Source organism: Dioscorea cayenensis, chromosome 4, assembly GCF_009730915.1.
Source record: "Dioscorea cayenensis subsp. rotundata cultivar TDr96_F1 chromosome 4, TDr96_F1_v2_PseudoChromosome.rev07_lg8_w22 25.fasta, whole genome shotgun sequence".
Taxonomy (NCBI): domain Eukaryota; kingdom Viridiplantae; phylum Streptophyta; class Magnoliopsida; order Dioscoreales; family Dioscoreaceae; genus Dioscorea; species Dioscorea cayenensis.
Window position 1 is genome coordinate 256672 of NC_052474.1, and position 14879 is coordinate 271550.

The 14879-nt window shown below is 39.4% G+C and overlaps 1 protein-coding gene across 3 annotated transcripts; it reads right to left on the reverse strand.

Moving 5' to 3' along the window:
- Positions 1 to 1301: 1301 nt before the first annotated feature.
- On the reverse strand, positions 1302 to 8479 carry LOC120259172 (3-hydroxyisobutyryl-CoA hydrolase-like protein 2, mitochondrial). 3 transcript variants are annotated; one of them, XM_039266722.1, is made up of 14 exons: positions 8122 to 8479; positions 7959 to 8039; positions 7780 to 7848; positions 7592 to 7655; positions 6700 to 6779; positions 5834 to 5917; positions 4683 to 4767; positions 3854 to 3918; positions 3629 to 3750; positions 3209 to 3269; positions 2472 to 2570; positions 2295 to 2396; positions 2174 to 2215; positions 1302 to 1555 (listed from the first exon to the last, which is right to left on the reverse strand). In XM_039266722.1, exons 1-14 carry the CDS (start codon positions 8242 to 8244, stop codon positions 1418 to 1420), a joined length of 1215 nt encoding a protein of 404 aa, XP_039122656.1. In that variant the 5' UTR covers positions 8245 to 8479; the 3' UTR covers positions 1302 to 1417. The 3 variants fall into 3 exon arrangements, with proteins under 3 accessions (XP_039122656.1, XP_039122654.1, XP_039122655.1); XM_039266720.1 differs by having other exon boundaries at positions 3854 to 3939; XM_039266721.1 differs by having other exon boundaries at positions 1302 to 1537; positions 3854 to 3939; positions 8122 to 8478.
- Between the last annotated feature and the right edge of the window lie 6400 nt (positions 8480 to 14879).

Genomic DNA, 14879 nt, shown 5'->3' on the forward strand with positions numbered 1-14879 from the left:
CCAGTTTCTTGTGACCCGGACCCGCCGGATTCGACGGGCCAACCCGGCCAGGTAAGTTCTACACCCAGCAGGGCCGAGTTCGGGTCGGTGGGCCGGTGAACCACAACCCGGCGGGTCCGGCCCTCCGGGCCAGTTAATCGGTCCATGCCCACCTCTAGTCACATCAGTGTTTTGGGTGGTGTGACGGGGACTAAGTAGATCAAACTTATTGCATTTTTATCTTTCACCTTGTTGAAAACACTATTCAACAACTCTAAGCTCTCACTTGTAAGTCGCTTGATATCGGTGGAAGGTATTTCTAGAATTGTCATATTATTCGAGCCAATCATATTCAGTTTAGGTTTTGAATCACTTATATTTTTTTTTTTTAAGTAAAGTGGATAAATGAATCACTAATACTTGCCCAAGGTATAGATTCTATTTTAATTTTTTAAAATTTTTTAAAATTTTATTTTTTGTTTGTTTTTGGGTTTGTTGCAAGTCTTAACTGTAATAGTATTTACATCAAAGTCTAATTAAATCGTATTTCAATATGTTGCAAAATTAGTAGTAAATTGAAATGCAATAAAATTTATAATTACCTTAACATATTCATAATTCTTTAATTTGCCGATCAATAGTAATAACAAGTCTATAACTGTCAATTGATTTTGCCTCGCTTTTTTATAACTCACTCTTACACTTGTATTTATCATATAGACATCACCCATAAATTGATTAATTTCTCAAATGAGAATTCAAACCCTCACCTCTATGATTTTAGTAATTTTTTTTAGCACGTTGATTATTTGAACCATGTGACTTTATTAATATATTTATTTATCCAAAAAACCATTTTGTAAAAAAAAAAATACCATTTTCTTTTTTGTGCTTGTATACTCTGTAGAAATAAATAATTATTTACGTGCAGCATTTGCATATATATAGTTATAAAACTCCCATAACCCTTTCTTTTCTCCACATTGGCCCTAAAACTATAAAGTATACGTCAATTCAAAATTTTCATCAACAAAAAAGACTAATTTTTACCCTCCCCACTTCATTATTTTTACACAAACAAACAAACATCAATCTATATTTACACAAAATTTACAAATTGATTGTTAATGATAAAAACATTTATGAATATAATTTTTCTAAAAGAATATAAGCAAATATAATTTTTGTGCGTGTATATTAGCAAGAGCTCATTTGTAAAGGGGTATGCACAGGAGTTTCTCTAGTATATAACTTTCTCTATTAGAGAACTACGGCTATTTTCATCTTGCTTTTTTCAGATCCCATGTAGCAAAAACATCAGATGGCTCATAAAGATAAGATTATTTGTAGCTCAATTATGTCGCAAGCCCATTTAGCATATCACCAAGCATACAATTCAATTGTCTCAAAAGATAACGTTAATATCCTGAAGGATCAATTAGATAAAGGCTTCCCGTAATTGTGTTGGCAGTTTAAGCTCGGGCTCGAATTCATCGAGCGGTGAGAAATAGTAGTCCACCATGTCTTCTGAGGCTCTGTCCAAGCTTGGTGGATCCCACTGCATAGTGCATACCATATGGCACATTCAAACAGATTTTAATGAGCTACAAAATGACCCAAAACTTGCTCAAAACTTACCTAGCATCATGACCACCAATGTAAAGTGTAAATTGCAAGGGAGCAGAAATAACAATATTCCCCAACCTTGGATACAAGATTGAAGGTGCAACGTTCTACCCCATTTTGTTCAACTCTTATGGATGCCATTGCAGCTAGTCGAAGGCTAAAAATACGACGTAAACCAAACACCACAGATTGGCTAGGAGCTCATGTGTATAAAGATGAGATAAATCAAAATAATGACTTAAATAGTGAAAATAATTTGAAGGTGGTCAGGGGCAGTGCAAACAGCTCAACTAAATTCTCCTAATTACCTCCAGAATAACAAAGTTCTCACATCCAGATCCAAATCTAGGTCATCACTATATAAGAAACTTTCCCACAGGGACATTTGTACTAAGTGCTACTTCATGGTTAAATGCAAATGACTATACAAATTGTAGAGTATAAAGCATAGACCTTAAGTAGTTAAGTTTAAGGAAGTGACAACTAATATCTTTGACTGGGGGCAGTTGTACTAAATTTAAGAAATGCATGTTTGGTAAGCAGAACATTGTATACAAAAAGATAATACCTTTGGAGTCAAAGTATTATCTACCAACTTTGCATGAACTCCCTGTAGAAGAAAGAGCAAGGTTACAAAATTGAGAATGACAAAGCTACCACATTTCTGAAGAAGAGAATTGGACAGATACCTCACAGAAATCATTAGAAACGTGTTTCAAGATCCCATGAAGGGACATACGATACTCACGGATTAAGCATTCATCCAACGTCTGATACCTACCTTCCCGAATCTAGAAATGGCCAATAGCCAACATTAGGCAAGCCCTCGCTAGAAAAAACAATTCAATGAAATCAAAGAAACTTACAGATCTTAGGGAAACCTTCAAACTCAATGGAGAAGCTTCCTTCAATTTCTTCAGTGCAGAAATACACCATTCTTGATTTGATCTAGCAGCCTCACTTTCCTGGTTAAGTTCCAAGTTAATCTGACCAGATGCTAACCAAGACTTTATTTTCTTACTTATTATGCAGTTCTTATATCTAGTAACTTTCAAAAAGGTCAGACCACTAGGATGATGAATTTAAACCTGAAAATGAGCAATAAGCAATACCAAGTGTTTTCTATATTTTGATATTTTTCACAATGTGAAAAGCAGTTTGATCAAATGCATAATTCAATTAAATTGAGAAAAACATAACCACATACTATAAATGCATCATCAACCAGGATATTATCAGTTGACTCCTGACTCAAGAGTAAATAATGTTTATATGATGACACCAAGTTATTCTCCAAGTTTGGCTAACTCTTCAGAACGAGCAGCATCACTACTAGAACACAAAGTTATATATATAAATATATATGTAACTAATATTAGTGAGCAACTTTTCTCCCAAGGAATATGATTAAGAATGAAATGCTGCTTAATTTGAAAGTCTAAAATCATACAGTTATACTTTAGAGGAAGTACAACACACTTCCTAAAGAAAACTGAAGTGAACTTTGTTCTGTTCCTAATTGGTGAGAAACATAAAAGAGGAACGAGTTGGCAGAATTTGTTTCATTTGTCTTTCGTATATTATGAGTACATAAGAAACTCACCAAAGCATCAATAATTTCCTCAACCGTTTCACGGCCAAAACAATTATCAATCATCTCTAACCTGAACAAAATAGTAGAGAAATCAACACAAACGTAGATAATTATACAATGCTCACAATTATACCTCAGCAGATAATAAAGGCACAGCTACAACTGCAGTGGAAAAAATAAATGATAAAAAGTGATATCTCTAGAATATAACCATAATTAAGGAGCTGTTCTGCTGAATAATGAACCAGTATCAGACTTTTCCCAGGATGTACTTCACCAGTTTTAAATACTTCCAATATAGATGTAGGGTGCTTTTATTAAACAGAACATTCAAACATAAATAATAATAAACTTATAACATGCACACTTATAAAGAGATACCACAATTCTCCTATAACCAAGATGCACCGCAAACAAGAATAAAATTACCTATGCACAATGCTCTTCTTGTCTGGATAAACAACATCACCATATTGTGCGAGAGAAGAGTCAATAACAGAAGGATCATCAGTAACCAACTTAGCAAGTCTCTCATCAATCCAATCAAGCCTCTAAAATGAAATGTAATGAAAACAATAAGTGGGGCAACACAACATAACAGGTGGCATGGACTATTTCAAATGGAATTAAGAAAATGTGCGAAAGAGAACAAACAGCACTCATTGAGAAGTGGGTGGCAAGGCCAACTGCAAGCATGTCTACTCCATTGAGCTTTTCACCTGTTAAAGCCAAGTATTCCCCTGGAGGTATTACACAATAAGTGCTATATGTAAAAGCAGACATAAATAGAATTAAGTGTGGAACAACCACGACTCAACCTAATAACCCAAAGGAAGAGCACAGAAATACAAGATAAATTATGGAGGATAAGGAGCTTCACACTTATAGTTTTGTTTCTTTGCTTATGCGGAAAACCTGACCACCAAAGGGAAAAAACCAACTTAACAAACCAAGCCAGATAAATATTCAATTTGACTGATCCATTCAAGTCTCAAGATTATTTTTAGAGTTGAGAAAATTTATTCCGGTCAGTTATTTGGACGGTTCAGTTGGTTTCAATTGCCATATTACCAAACCAACCATGAATGGCCCAATCCATACGCGGACTTTCTTCTACAATTGCAAGCTCTATTTCTTCATTTATCACAAAACATAACATATTTAATCTTTCTGTCAAGTAACAAAACCAGATTTCCTACACATTTGTAGGTATTTCTCCTAAACTCCATTGACTATAAGTTTGCTTCAAATAACCATATCTACTTGTGTCACTGGCATATTTATCAAAATCGGAACTAGTGAATAGTTACTTTTCATATTCATCAAATCCAAAAACTCTTGATCTTTTTGAAGAATAACAGCACATGAATGAATAACTTGTTTAAAAAAAGGACCCATTTTACAAAAATTTAAGAAATAATCAACTGCTGAGAACCACCTTATTATACAGGAAAGGAATCCAAGAATTACCCAGGATGCTTACCTAAATGACCAGTAAGATGAGAAAGGTAAAAGGAAGCACCAGCATCAGGATGGAAGCCAATAAGAGTTTCCGGAGTAGCAAAAATCTGCATTCAAGCAAAGGAGCCTAAATTTCATAGGTAAATGCAAATTATACAATACTCAACTAAAAACTCCATGAAGAATTTGAAAATTAATTTGCATTATTGTTAGGTCAACTATTACAAAGGAAATACTTTATTGGATACAGTTCAATAAGCATTCACGTTCATGTTCAAATATAGGTTTGTTGGTGCATCTAGTTTGTTAATTTTTGTCAGCCATCATATTGTACATTCAACAGTGCAGTTAAAGGTTGTGCTCTTGCTTCAGAACAAATAAAATTTAAGAATTTGTATGCTTTTTAATTTCTCCACTTGTCAAGGGGCAGGCCCGTACCCTAAAAGACTGACCTGATTGTATTCTACCACACATCTGATGTTGGACTAAACTCGACAGTGGGCCCGTGACAGGCTTCCCCAGCCCAATCCCTAACACTCTTATTAGGAGTCACGGGGTGAACACCCCACCCAGAGAATCCACCCCAACACAATAAAGGCCGCAGGATTAGCTCTAACACCACTTGTCAGGGACAGGTCCCCACCCCAAAAGGCCAATCTAATGGTGGTTAGTCCAACCACTTAGAGACCCAATAACTCCTAACTACATACCTAATGTGGTACTAAACTCACCAATGGGCCTATGACAGGCTTTGATGAAGATCACTATTTAATTTTATTTATGGAATATGCAAGATAAGTAAAACTAGATGAAAGACAGAATGTTTTTGACAGTATGAAAAAACGATAATAACGCAAGAGTTCCTCAGCATTTAAAAAAAGATATTGTCATATTATTATTGTGACAAGTCAAGTCTGTTGAATTTGATATGTGCATTTACACATGCCACGCCTATAACAAATAGACAAGGATAAATGCAAAAAATAATAACCACAAGGTCAATTTAGACAATAAAAACTCAAGTTCATTGGTTACTTTGACAATTCACAAACATAACAAGCTTGTACTTTCGAAGAATGCAAAAAAGATATTTGCAAAACATGCAGTTACTTTTGTCGTTCAAAAGATAAACAGTGACATAGCCAGGTATCTTCAATTAAGTAAAATCCATACAGTCCTATCAGTTGCAATACGAAATGTTCCAGGAACAGAAACACCAGCCCCACCCCCCATGGTAATACCATCCAGAATAGCCACCTGAACAAAACAAGGAAATTTCAAATCAGGACCAAAAAATGACAATCAATAAGATCAGAATGACAAAGTATAAGAGAGTTCTCTTTCGAAAGTGCATATGATGTATCACAATAATAGGTTCTAAATTACAACATAATCAGCAGAAATTCTCTCCTTAGTTCTCATATAATCATATTGAATCAAATCTTGCATCACCAAAAAACTTGTAAGATGAGTAACCTTTTTGAAGCCTTTTATTCATAGGAATCCAATTCAAAAGACAGCATTCCAACAAAATAAAATCTGATTCCAGAATAATGAGCAATCTTGGTACCCCCACCTCGAACCTGGGAGGACTCCTAATTAAGCTAAATGGAAACATAATGTAAATGATCCTTATCCTGTCATTCAGTAATTAATCTTTTTTTGTAAGAGAAACATAGAAAACCATGTGTCCTTGATCTATTTTCAAGGAAACCTCTGACATGCATATTCCCACTCAACTATCTTTTCAAAACTCTCATACATCTTTGGTTTACTTACTCCCTTTCCAAATCATTTCCCGACAACCAATAAATGGTTGAATATGTACTATGATTTAGAGCCAAGTTGACAGCTTTCACCAAAGAATTCTGAAAAAACAAATTAATGTGGAATATGATATAATGTCATAATTTCAGCTCAACCTTCAAAAGATGGCAGCACCTATACACAAAAGCACTAGTTTTCAAACTTAAAGCATAAGAGAACAATTTTTCTCAGAAGGAAATTTAGGGAAAAATCAACCAAATTTATGAACTCACATGCGGCTTCAAATATGTGCCTAGGATATAAATAAACATGTATAAGTTCCTGAAAAAATCTTTGCAGTCTTCCACCTTCCCTGCATCAGAATCAGCTACAAGTTAGAAGATAGATTACTTAGCATGGCAAAACAATACACATGGATATAATTATTTAAACAATTCTAAGCAACACAAAAATGATTAAGCCTAGTAAACATGAGGACAAACCAGTCATTATTATCAGTTAGTAATAATTATGCATGGAATAACATTCTCCAAGGAAATCACAGTGCATATGGCGTTGCATGCAGAGGAAAATTTGTAAATTTGTACCAAATGCAAGAAAAGAAACAAAACACATTTAGATTTGTCCAGCTGCATGAATTGTCATTGAATGGTTTTGCTATTCAAAGTACAGACTTACTATTCAAAGCACCAAACCTCCATGAATACTTCATTATTCAACGTGTATACGCAAGTGTATCCAGCATCAGATCTCCATTTCAACCACTTTTTGCCCATGTAACTTGAAAATATCCTAAATTTCTTGCTAAAGCAACGTAAATAATTTTTCTAGCACACTAGTTATCCTTTGCAATCATTTTGTAGTCACTTGGACATATTCAACTCAAACTTCATAGAAAGATTTAAGCATCTTACCTCCCACACTCTCAACTTGACCACACACAGCACTGCAACCACTTATCCATATGCATGCATGCTTGAATTACAGTTTTAAAATAACAGCACAACAACAAAATTGTCCATGAGGGTGGAAAAGCAGAAGAGTGTGAGTCTTACTTCACTTATGGAGCCAAGTGGAAAAACAACGTGTAAGCGTTAGTCCACTTCGCAAGCCAATATAATTCTTTTTAAAAAAAGAAAAAAGAAAAAAAAAGCAATAACTGACCTTCGTTTAGCAGCCGATACAGGTTGACAACATCCCCGCCAGCACAGAATGCTCTTCCACTGCCCTACATGATTAATGAATTCAAAAGACAGTATTTCAGTCTTTCTTAAACAACTAGCACCGAAGAAAGAAGAGGGAAGAACAGAATAGAAAATCAAGGGTATTCCAAAATACAAATCAGTAGTTACCTTCATCATGACAAACCCAATGTCAGAATTGTCCTCCCATGATTCATACAGCTTCTTCAACCGAAGTGCCTTCACGACAAAAGAAAAGGGCATCAACTCCTTCGAGCCGATGAGAAAAATAATCAAACAGTAAACGTGAGGCAAAAAAAAAAAAGAAGAAAAAACAGGGAATTAAGTACCATAGTGGTGGTGAGAGCATTGAGGACAGATGGTCGGTTAAGGATCGCCGCCCGGGCGCTGGCTTTGCCTTCAACGAGTACCTGAGACCAATATATCGAAAAATAATTGAGAGAGGGGATAGAGAGATAAAAGAAGTAGGGACGAAGGAGAAGAGGAACTGGCCTGATTTTGCAGATCATCTTCTCGAGCAGCAGTGGTCTCAATGGAGAGGTTTCGGGAAGAAGGGAGGAAGCGCAGAGCGGGGATTGATCGGCGAGCCAATAGCACAGCCTTGAGGGTTTGCATTTCTATACGAGGGGAAGAAGGGAATAGCCAGGGTTAGCGGAGCTTAAGCACGAGCTCAGCTCGGGCTAGATGATACGAGTGAGTTCTCGTTTATGCAGACGAGCACGGTGACGGCGGGTTCAAGAGGGAGAGGCGCGGCCACATCAGGCACAAATTGGGTGGGGGCGGGCCTGAAAGAGGGTTAGGGTTTTTCTTTTAGAAAATCAAATGAAAATACAGATGAGAGCAAATGAGGAGGAGCGCAGACGCTGAGATCAAACAAAATCCGTCATTGGAGTTTAGGGAGCCTAGAGGTGGGCATGAGCCGGTTAACTGAGCCCGACCCTCTGGGTCGAGTTCACTAGAAGTCAGACCCGGAACCGGCCCGTGCTATAGAGGAGACCCGCCGGGCCGGGTTGACCCGGCAGGCCTGCAGGGTCCGGTTCAATCTGTGAATGAACCGGACCCGGCCCGGCTTATCACAGAACCCGCCGGGTCCGGGCCAGGCCTGTTTGACCCGGCAGGTTTTTGCAAATAACAAAAACCAATTGATGGGGTTTGAACATAGGTCTTCTCACATGGGAAACTAAAATTAACCAATTGACCTACAAGTTTTTCTTGTTTTAGTGTATAATATAAATAAATATAAATAAGTTGCAAAATATTTTTTAAATTTAATCCCAAACAACAAAAAAATTTAAAAATAATTTATAATAACTTAAAAAATTTTTTTAAGATATATCAAAAATAATTTTTAAAAAGAGATAGCTACATTTTTTTAATTTATTTATCTATCAAATTAAATTATTAGCACATTCTTTTAAGTGTAACAAAATGTATATATCAAGTAGTATTCTTATTTTAAATTGAAGTTGTCATCAACTTATTTATTTATTATAATTAGGGTTGGCTCTAGATTTTACTTTGGTCTCTAACAAAAGGGTTATTAGTGTGCTTATCATGTTGTCATTGAAAAAAAGTTACAAATCAAAATAATATGGTGTGAACCATTATTTAAAGATATTTTTTTGTAGAAATTGCCAAAAAAACCCTTTAAGTTTATTAAATTGCCAAAAACACCCCGTTAGTTTTTCAGATCCCCAAAAATCCCTCCTTTTTAAACTCTATGTTTTTCAAAACCCCCAAACCACATAGTCGGATGTGAGCGGAGTGAGTTTCAAATTTTTTTGGGACGAAAATGCCCTTGCATGGGGAGTCGTGGGCTGCTGACCATTTCAGCGATTTGAGAGGAAGTGGGCGATTTTTCCGTAGGGTAATCCAGAGACGAATTTATTGGGCCGGATTTGCTTGCTTTTTCTCAACTCACGTCTTGGCTTTTCCATTTCGAAGTCGTCTCAGAGTTGTCTCTGCTAAAGCCTCTGTAATTGGCATTTCATCGACTTTTTCCTTTCCACGGTATCTCGAAGGAGAAGTCCCCCAGCATGACTAGTTGGCATTTCGTGATTCCGATCTAAAGGTATTGAGTATGGTTTTATATTAAGCTGTTATCGTTACGAAAAAGATTTTTCGGTTTTGTTTTTGTGCTCTGTTTTTGTTGGAAGATATTGAAGTCTGCGAGGGGGATTTCTCGAGTGAGGGTTTTGTTAGTCTGCTTGAGGAGATTTCTCAGTGGGGTTTTGTTTTGTTTTGCGTTTCGTATGTATACACTATCGAAAATAGTTTTTCGATTATTATGATTTATGTAATATTTATAATGTACGTTTCCCCTTTCGTTTGATATGGTTGCGGTTCCTGAAAGGAGGTTGGCGTTTAAGAAATGAGATGTTCTGAGTTTTAAAATTTGTTGTCTCTGTTTAAGTATTCTCGATCTCTACGTTTAAGAAAAATGGGTCTCTGTTTAACATGTTATATCTACGTTTAATAGCGAGAGTTCTAGTTTAAAACCTTATATTTCAGCTTAAACTTTTTGATCAATCTGCGTATTGAATGTGTTGTTATTATGTGAGCTTGTGATTATGGCGGTCGACCTAGTTAATGGGCGATGCTATTTGGCCGGTTGTGGAGACCTTAGGGCGAATTAAAAGATAACATGACCCTAGACCTTTGGGAGATTATTGAAGGACACGGTTTGCGACGTTATTTGGTGGAAGCTATATACCAAAGAGGACCACTGCTTGATTCTTTTTTGCAAAGATGCGATGGTGGCACTGATAAATTCGGGATCGGGAAAGCTTCTTTGAGTTTCGGACCTCGAGATGTGGCCCTCGTTCTTGAGTGCTGCGTTGCGATGGCGGCAGGTGGTTCTTCAGGAAGAAGAAAACCGAGTCGGTTCGAAGGCGGTGTCTATCAAGACCCTCGAGAGGCCGGAGACTCCGTCAAGAGCGCTCACGGGTGCGACTTGTTCGACAGAGGGAGAGAAGATAATTTTGTCGAAACTCACGATGGTGTACCTCGTGGGGACGATCGTCTTCCAGAATCATCATGCTCGGTTCGAGCCCGGATGGTTGATTATGTCGATGATCTACCGGCCGTGGGGAGGCGATCTCACGCGTAGGCGGGCGGCGCTAGCAGTGGCTTATGGAGGATATTCCATGGCGGTACGCGAGGTGTAAGATAGAATGCGCTGGGAAGAAGACCCGGCCACGAGAATGCGTTGAAAGGGTTGCTCGATCGCTCTTACGTGCGGTTTCTGGTGGCTTTGGAGCAGGGAAAAGAAAGTTCGTTTGACGAGATCCCAAGGATCTTTGTGCTACGGTGAAAAGTCTTCACAGGAAGCAAGCGGCGGTGAAATGAGCTTATACGTAGCTCGATGGAAAAAGAGGTAATAAATCATGGACGATGTTTAACATAAGTCTTTAATGTTTAAACATTTTATTTAGCGTTTAACTTTAGTATTCTACAGTTTAAAACTTATTAAATACTTGGTTTAAATATTTTTGTTCTCCGTTTAATTATATTCTATAACGTTTAAATATATAAACACTATGTTTAAATATAGTTTTTATAGTTTTAAAATGAATGATTTATTTGAAATTGTTTGGTTTTACATATGTTAGTTTCTGAGTTGGTTCAGTGAATCTTTGAAGAGAAAATATTTGTTGGGAGAACGGCACGCGGATGGATACCATTGCTCCGGAACCACTTGCTCTACGGCGGGATGAGGAGGCGGCCTCTCTCGTGCGCGCGTTCCTCGGCCATGGGAGGCCCTCCTCCCGGCGTGCAGCCAGCCCCCCGCAGCAGGCAGCGTCCCGTTGTGGCGGCCCCGACCATGGCGGCCCCTCCCGAGCCCAGTAAGCGGCCCAGCGGTGACGATTAGGCGAAGATATCGTACGCGACTCTTATCTGAGCGTGCGGATATTGATGGCCAAAGAGTTTCCTCAGGCTTGTCGCTCGTGTTGAGCTGTTGGAAGGGCGTTAGCGGCCATTGCGCCGTCCCTCGAAAGCTGAGCGCTCGGGATGAGCGAGGCGTCGGAATTTGGCGACGCGAGCGACGTCGTGGGAAGGTGCGTTCAAAGTGACGCGTCGAAGAGACTTGCGAAAAAGAGGGAGAACAATCGCCTCTGTCTCCGCGCGTGGCTAGCGATGAAAGCAATAGCGACACCATCGGTGCGATCTTTGTTGTTGAGAAGGACATCGTGAGATGATGTGGCCCGATTCTTGCATTGTTGAGAAGGTCGTTGACTCTCTTCTCGATGAAATCCTCGACCGATTGGGCAGACGCTGCCAGAGATTACGGCATCAGATGGACAGCGATCCACGAAGATCGAGAACGAGTTAAGGGTGTGTCTCGAATGATCTTTGTTATCGTGCCCTGAGTTGAAGAAGATCGTCGAATCAGATTCTTGGTGGTAAACCGGCAGTCTGCAGTAGCCCAGCGGGGACACAATCCCACCACAACAAGAACCATGTAAGGATGTATACTGCGGTTGATCTTTGTCGCTCGTCGTCCCAGCGTTGAAGCGAGACACGATCCGCAACAAGAACGACCATGTAAGGATGTGTGCCGGGTTGATCTTTGTCGTAGTCGTCCAGCGTCGAAGGAAGATCTTTGGCGAGACCCCAATGGCAGCAAGGAGGAGATGATCGAGCCGATCAAAAATTGGATCGAGACGACTCGGGAAGCTTTTATTAGAAGAAGAAGAAATGGGTTGGCTTTGAGTTGTCTTAACTCGATCTGACGAGGAGTTGATGAGGATCTTCCTCAGGCTACTCTATAGACGAGTAAGTGTAAAGTTTTTATAATATTGTTTAAAGGTTTTATTATAGTGTTTAACTATTACCCTAATAGTGTTTAATACCTTTATGTTATCATTTAATTTTGTCTACTTAGCGTTTAATTATATATATATCATGTAACGAGTTGATAATATCATTTAAATATTCTGATATGGTCTTATTATATACATTATCGTTTAACCTCGACCTTTCATCGTGTGGAAGAATGACATTGTCGGCACTGTGACAAATTATACCATATTTGCTGAGGGAAGGAAAGTAGTCAGCTGATGATGTGATGGGCGCTTTCAGTATGCATAATACAAAAGTCGCTGACGAAAGAACCATATCCTTACAGAAGCGGCGCCTCACGTCGCTGGGGCACGCTTATACTGTTTATGTCAAGCGAGACTGACGTCGCATGCACGATTATGGCTATGATCGCGGGATCTTGCCTTAGTATGAAGTTCAAATTGTCGTCCCTCCAGGAGTAATCGTGAATGGCCGCTTCCATGATGCAGTCGTCACGGCAATGATAAACAAGAATACGAGGCGTTATTCTGACACGTATCGAGGAATGCGATAAAGCTGGCGTTGGACGTGGTAAGTTCTGCTGATATGTCGGATTAATATCCCGTTTGATATTTAAATAAATTATTCTAATCTCGACTTGCATATCTAAGTGTGGAATCTATTCGACGTTTGTGTCGATATGGAGTTGGCCGGTCGGCGACAAATGCCCACTCGTGCGCAGACACCACGGCGCGAAAAACAAGAGGCGTCGATTGCGCGCGTCTGCGTCATGCGGTTTTATCGAGCAGATTACTTTGGGGTGAGAGTTCACGACTCTGCATGAGACAGGGCGTTCCTTACCTCGAGATGGGTATATGTTACCCGCGCTACTTAAGGAGGGAGGGCGATAGGCGTCCGTGACGAAAGGGTGCGTCGCAGAGCGGGTTAAATTTTGTTTTTGAAGAACATGTCGATATATCCCGAATGTCGATTTTGTTTTGATGTAAATCCCGGACAAATTCAATTCATTGTTTTTCGTGTTCGAAGAGCATGACTTGTATATCTTAATGTAAATTTTGTTTGTTTTGAATTGTAAGCGGTTAAATTCCATTCGGTTTCATTTCGTTGTTTAATTCACGTTCTAATTGTATACATTTCACTTTCGTTGTTTAAATATACTATATATCGTTTTAAACATCGAGTTGAAATGTTTCAAATTCTGATGTATCCGTTTAAAATAACAATGTCTACTGTTTAAATACATTCAATTCGTTGTAAAGAGTAGGAGTTTAAATATAGAAAGTTGCCCATCGATACTAGCGATGTTTCCACATACATGATAGAACTTGTTACTAGATGCCTAGTCAGTGACGGTTTTCATTCTGAAGATCTACAGATTGTGGCCGGATCCATGGCGGTAGGCTGCGAGTAGTAACTTCGCGGACATCGAGCGCTTGCGACTCGATCCTCTGCGTCTAAGCGCCCGAGTGCCTTCTCGTCGCGGTGATCATGAGCGAAGCTCGCGATTCCGATCACGAAGGCACGTCAGTACGTCGGGTATGGGAATATATGGCTTCATATGCGCCCGGTTGTAATTATCGGCGGTGAAGTACCCGCTAATAATCGATGTACGTTGGTGTGCAGTGCGCGTTATTCTTTGCGCAGCGTGTTTTGCGAGGATACCATAAACACCGCCTTCCCGGCGTAAAAAGCAGTTCGATGGCGAGATCCACGATTCTGTTTGCGGTCGATCGGCCGTAGCGATCAGTCGACACATGACGACCAACCCTGCGAAGATTTTTGGGTCATCTCAGCGGTGATCTCTACCTCGAATGTATATGCGGGCGTAAATGGGTCTCGTTTGTTAGCTTGTTCGACGCGGGATACATGCTGTCGCATCGACTTGAACACGGCGAATAAGGTTAAAGCAAAGGCAGGTGATGGTTAAATGGTGCGTAAACATGGTTAAACATTGTATGTAAATGTTTAAAAGCGAAAAGGATTAATATTTAAAAGTCGGAAAAGTTTAATTAAACAAAGATTGAGAATGTTTAAAGGGGTAACACTAGATGTTGAAAGTGTAAACCCGACGTTCATGAGACCTTATAGAGTCGACAATTTTTCGTCGACCGTGAAATGGCGAGCTTCCTTGATCAGCGTTGAGCGACTCGCGGCGTTTGGATACATCTCACGCTAGCGATCACCTCAGGAGCGGATAATTCGAGCCCGATGTGCCATGTCAGGTTTATTAATCGACCCGGTGATGAGCTTGGTGATGTGGCTGCGGGATTCGTTCGCGGTATCGTCGAAATCTTTAGCGCGTGGATGCCCATCGCGATGCGAGCTTGTATAGACCAACACTCCTCCCTCAATGCCTTCCCCGAGTCGAGCATTGGCTTTCGTAAAATTGGCCTCGAAATGCCGAAGGCGGTATGCGTGTGGCGAAGAAGGAAGACTCGCGATTCAAG

What these genes read in the sequence shown, in the direction of transcription:
- LOC120259172 (XM_039266720.1), bottom strand. Translation starts at nt 8,244, where the DNA reads ATGCAAACCCTCAAGGCTGTGCTATTGGCTCGCCGATCAATCCCCGCT. An exon ending in TTGGGTTTGTCATGATGAAG is followed by an intron (nt 7,656 to 7,779) that starts GTAACTACTGAT and finishes TTAATCATGTAG; the next exon opens with GGCAGTGGAAGAGCATTCTG. An exon ending in AGGAAATTATTGATGCTTTG is followed by an intron (nt 2,571 to 3,208) that starts GTGAGTTTCTTA and finishes GAACTTAACCAG; the next exon opens with GAAAGTGAGGCTGCTAGATC.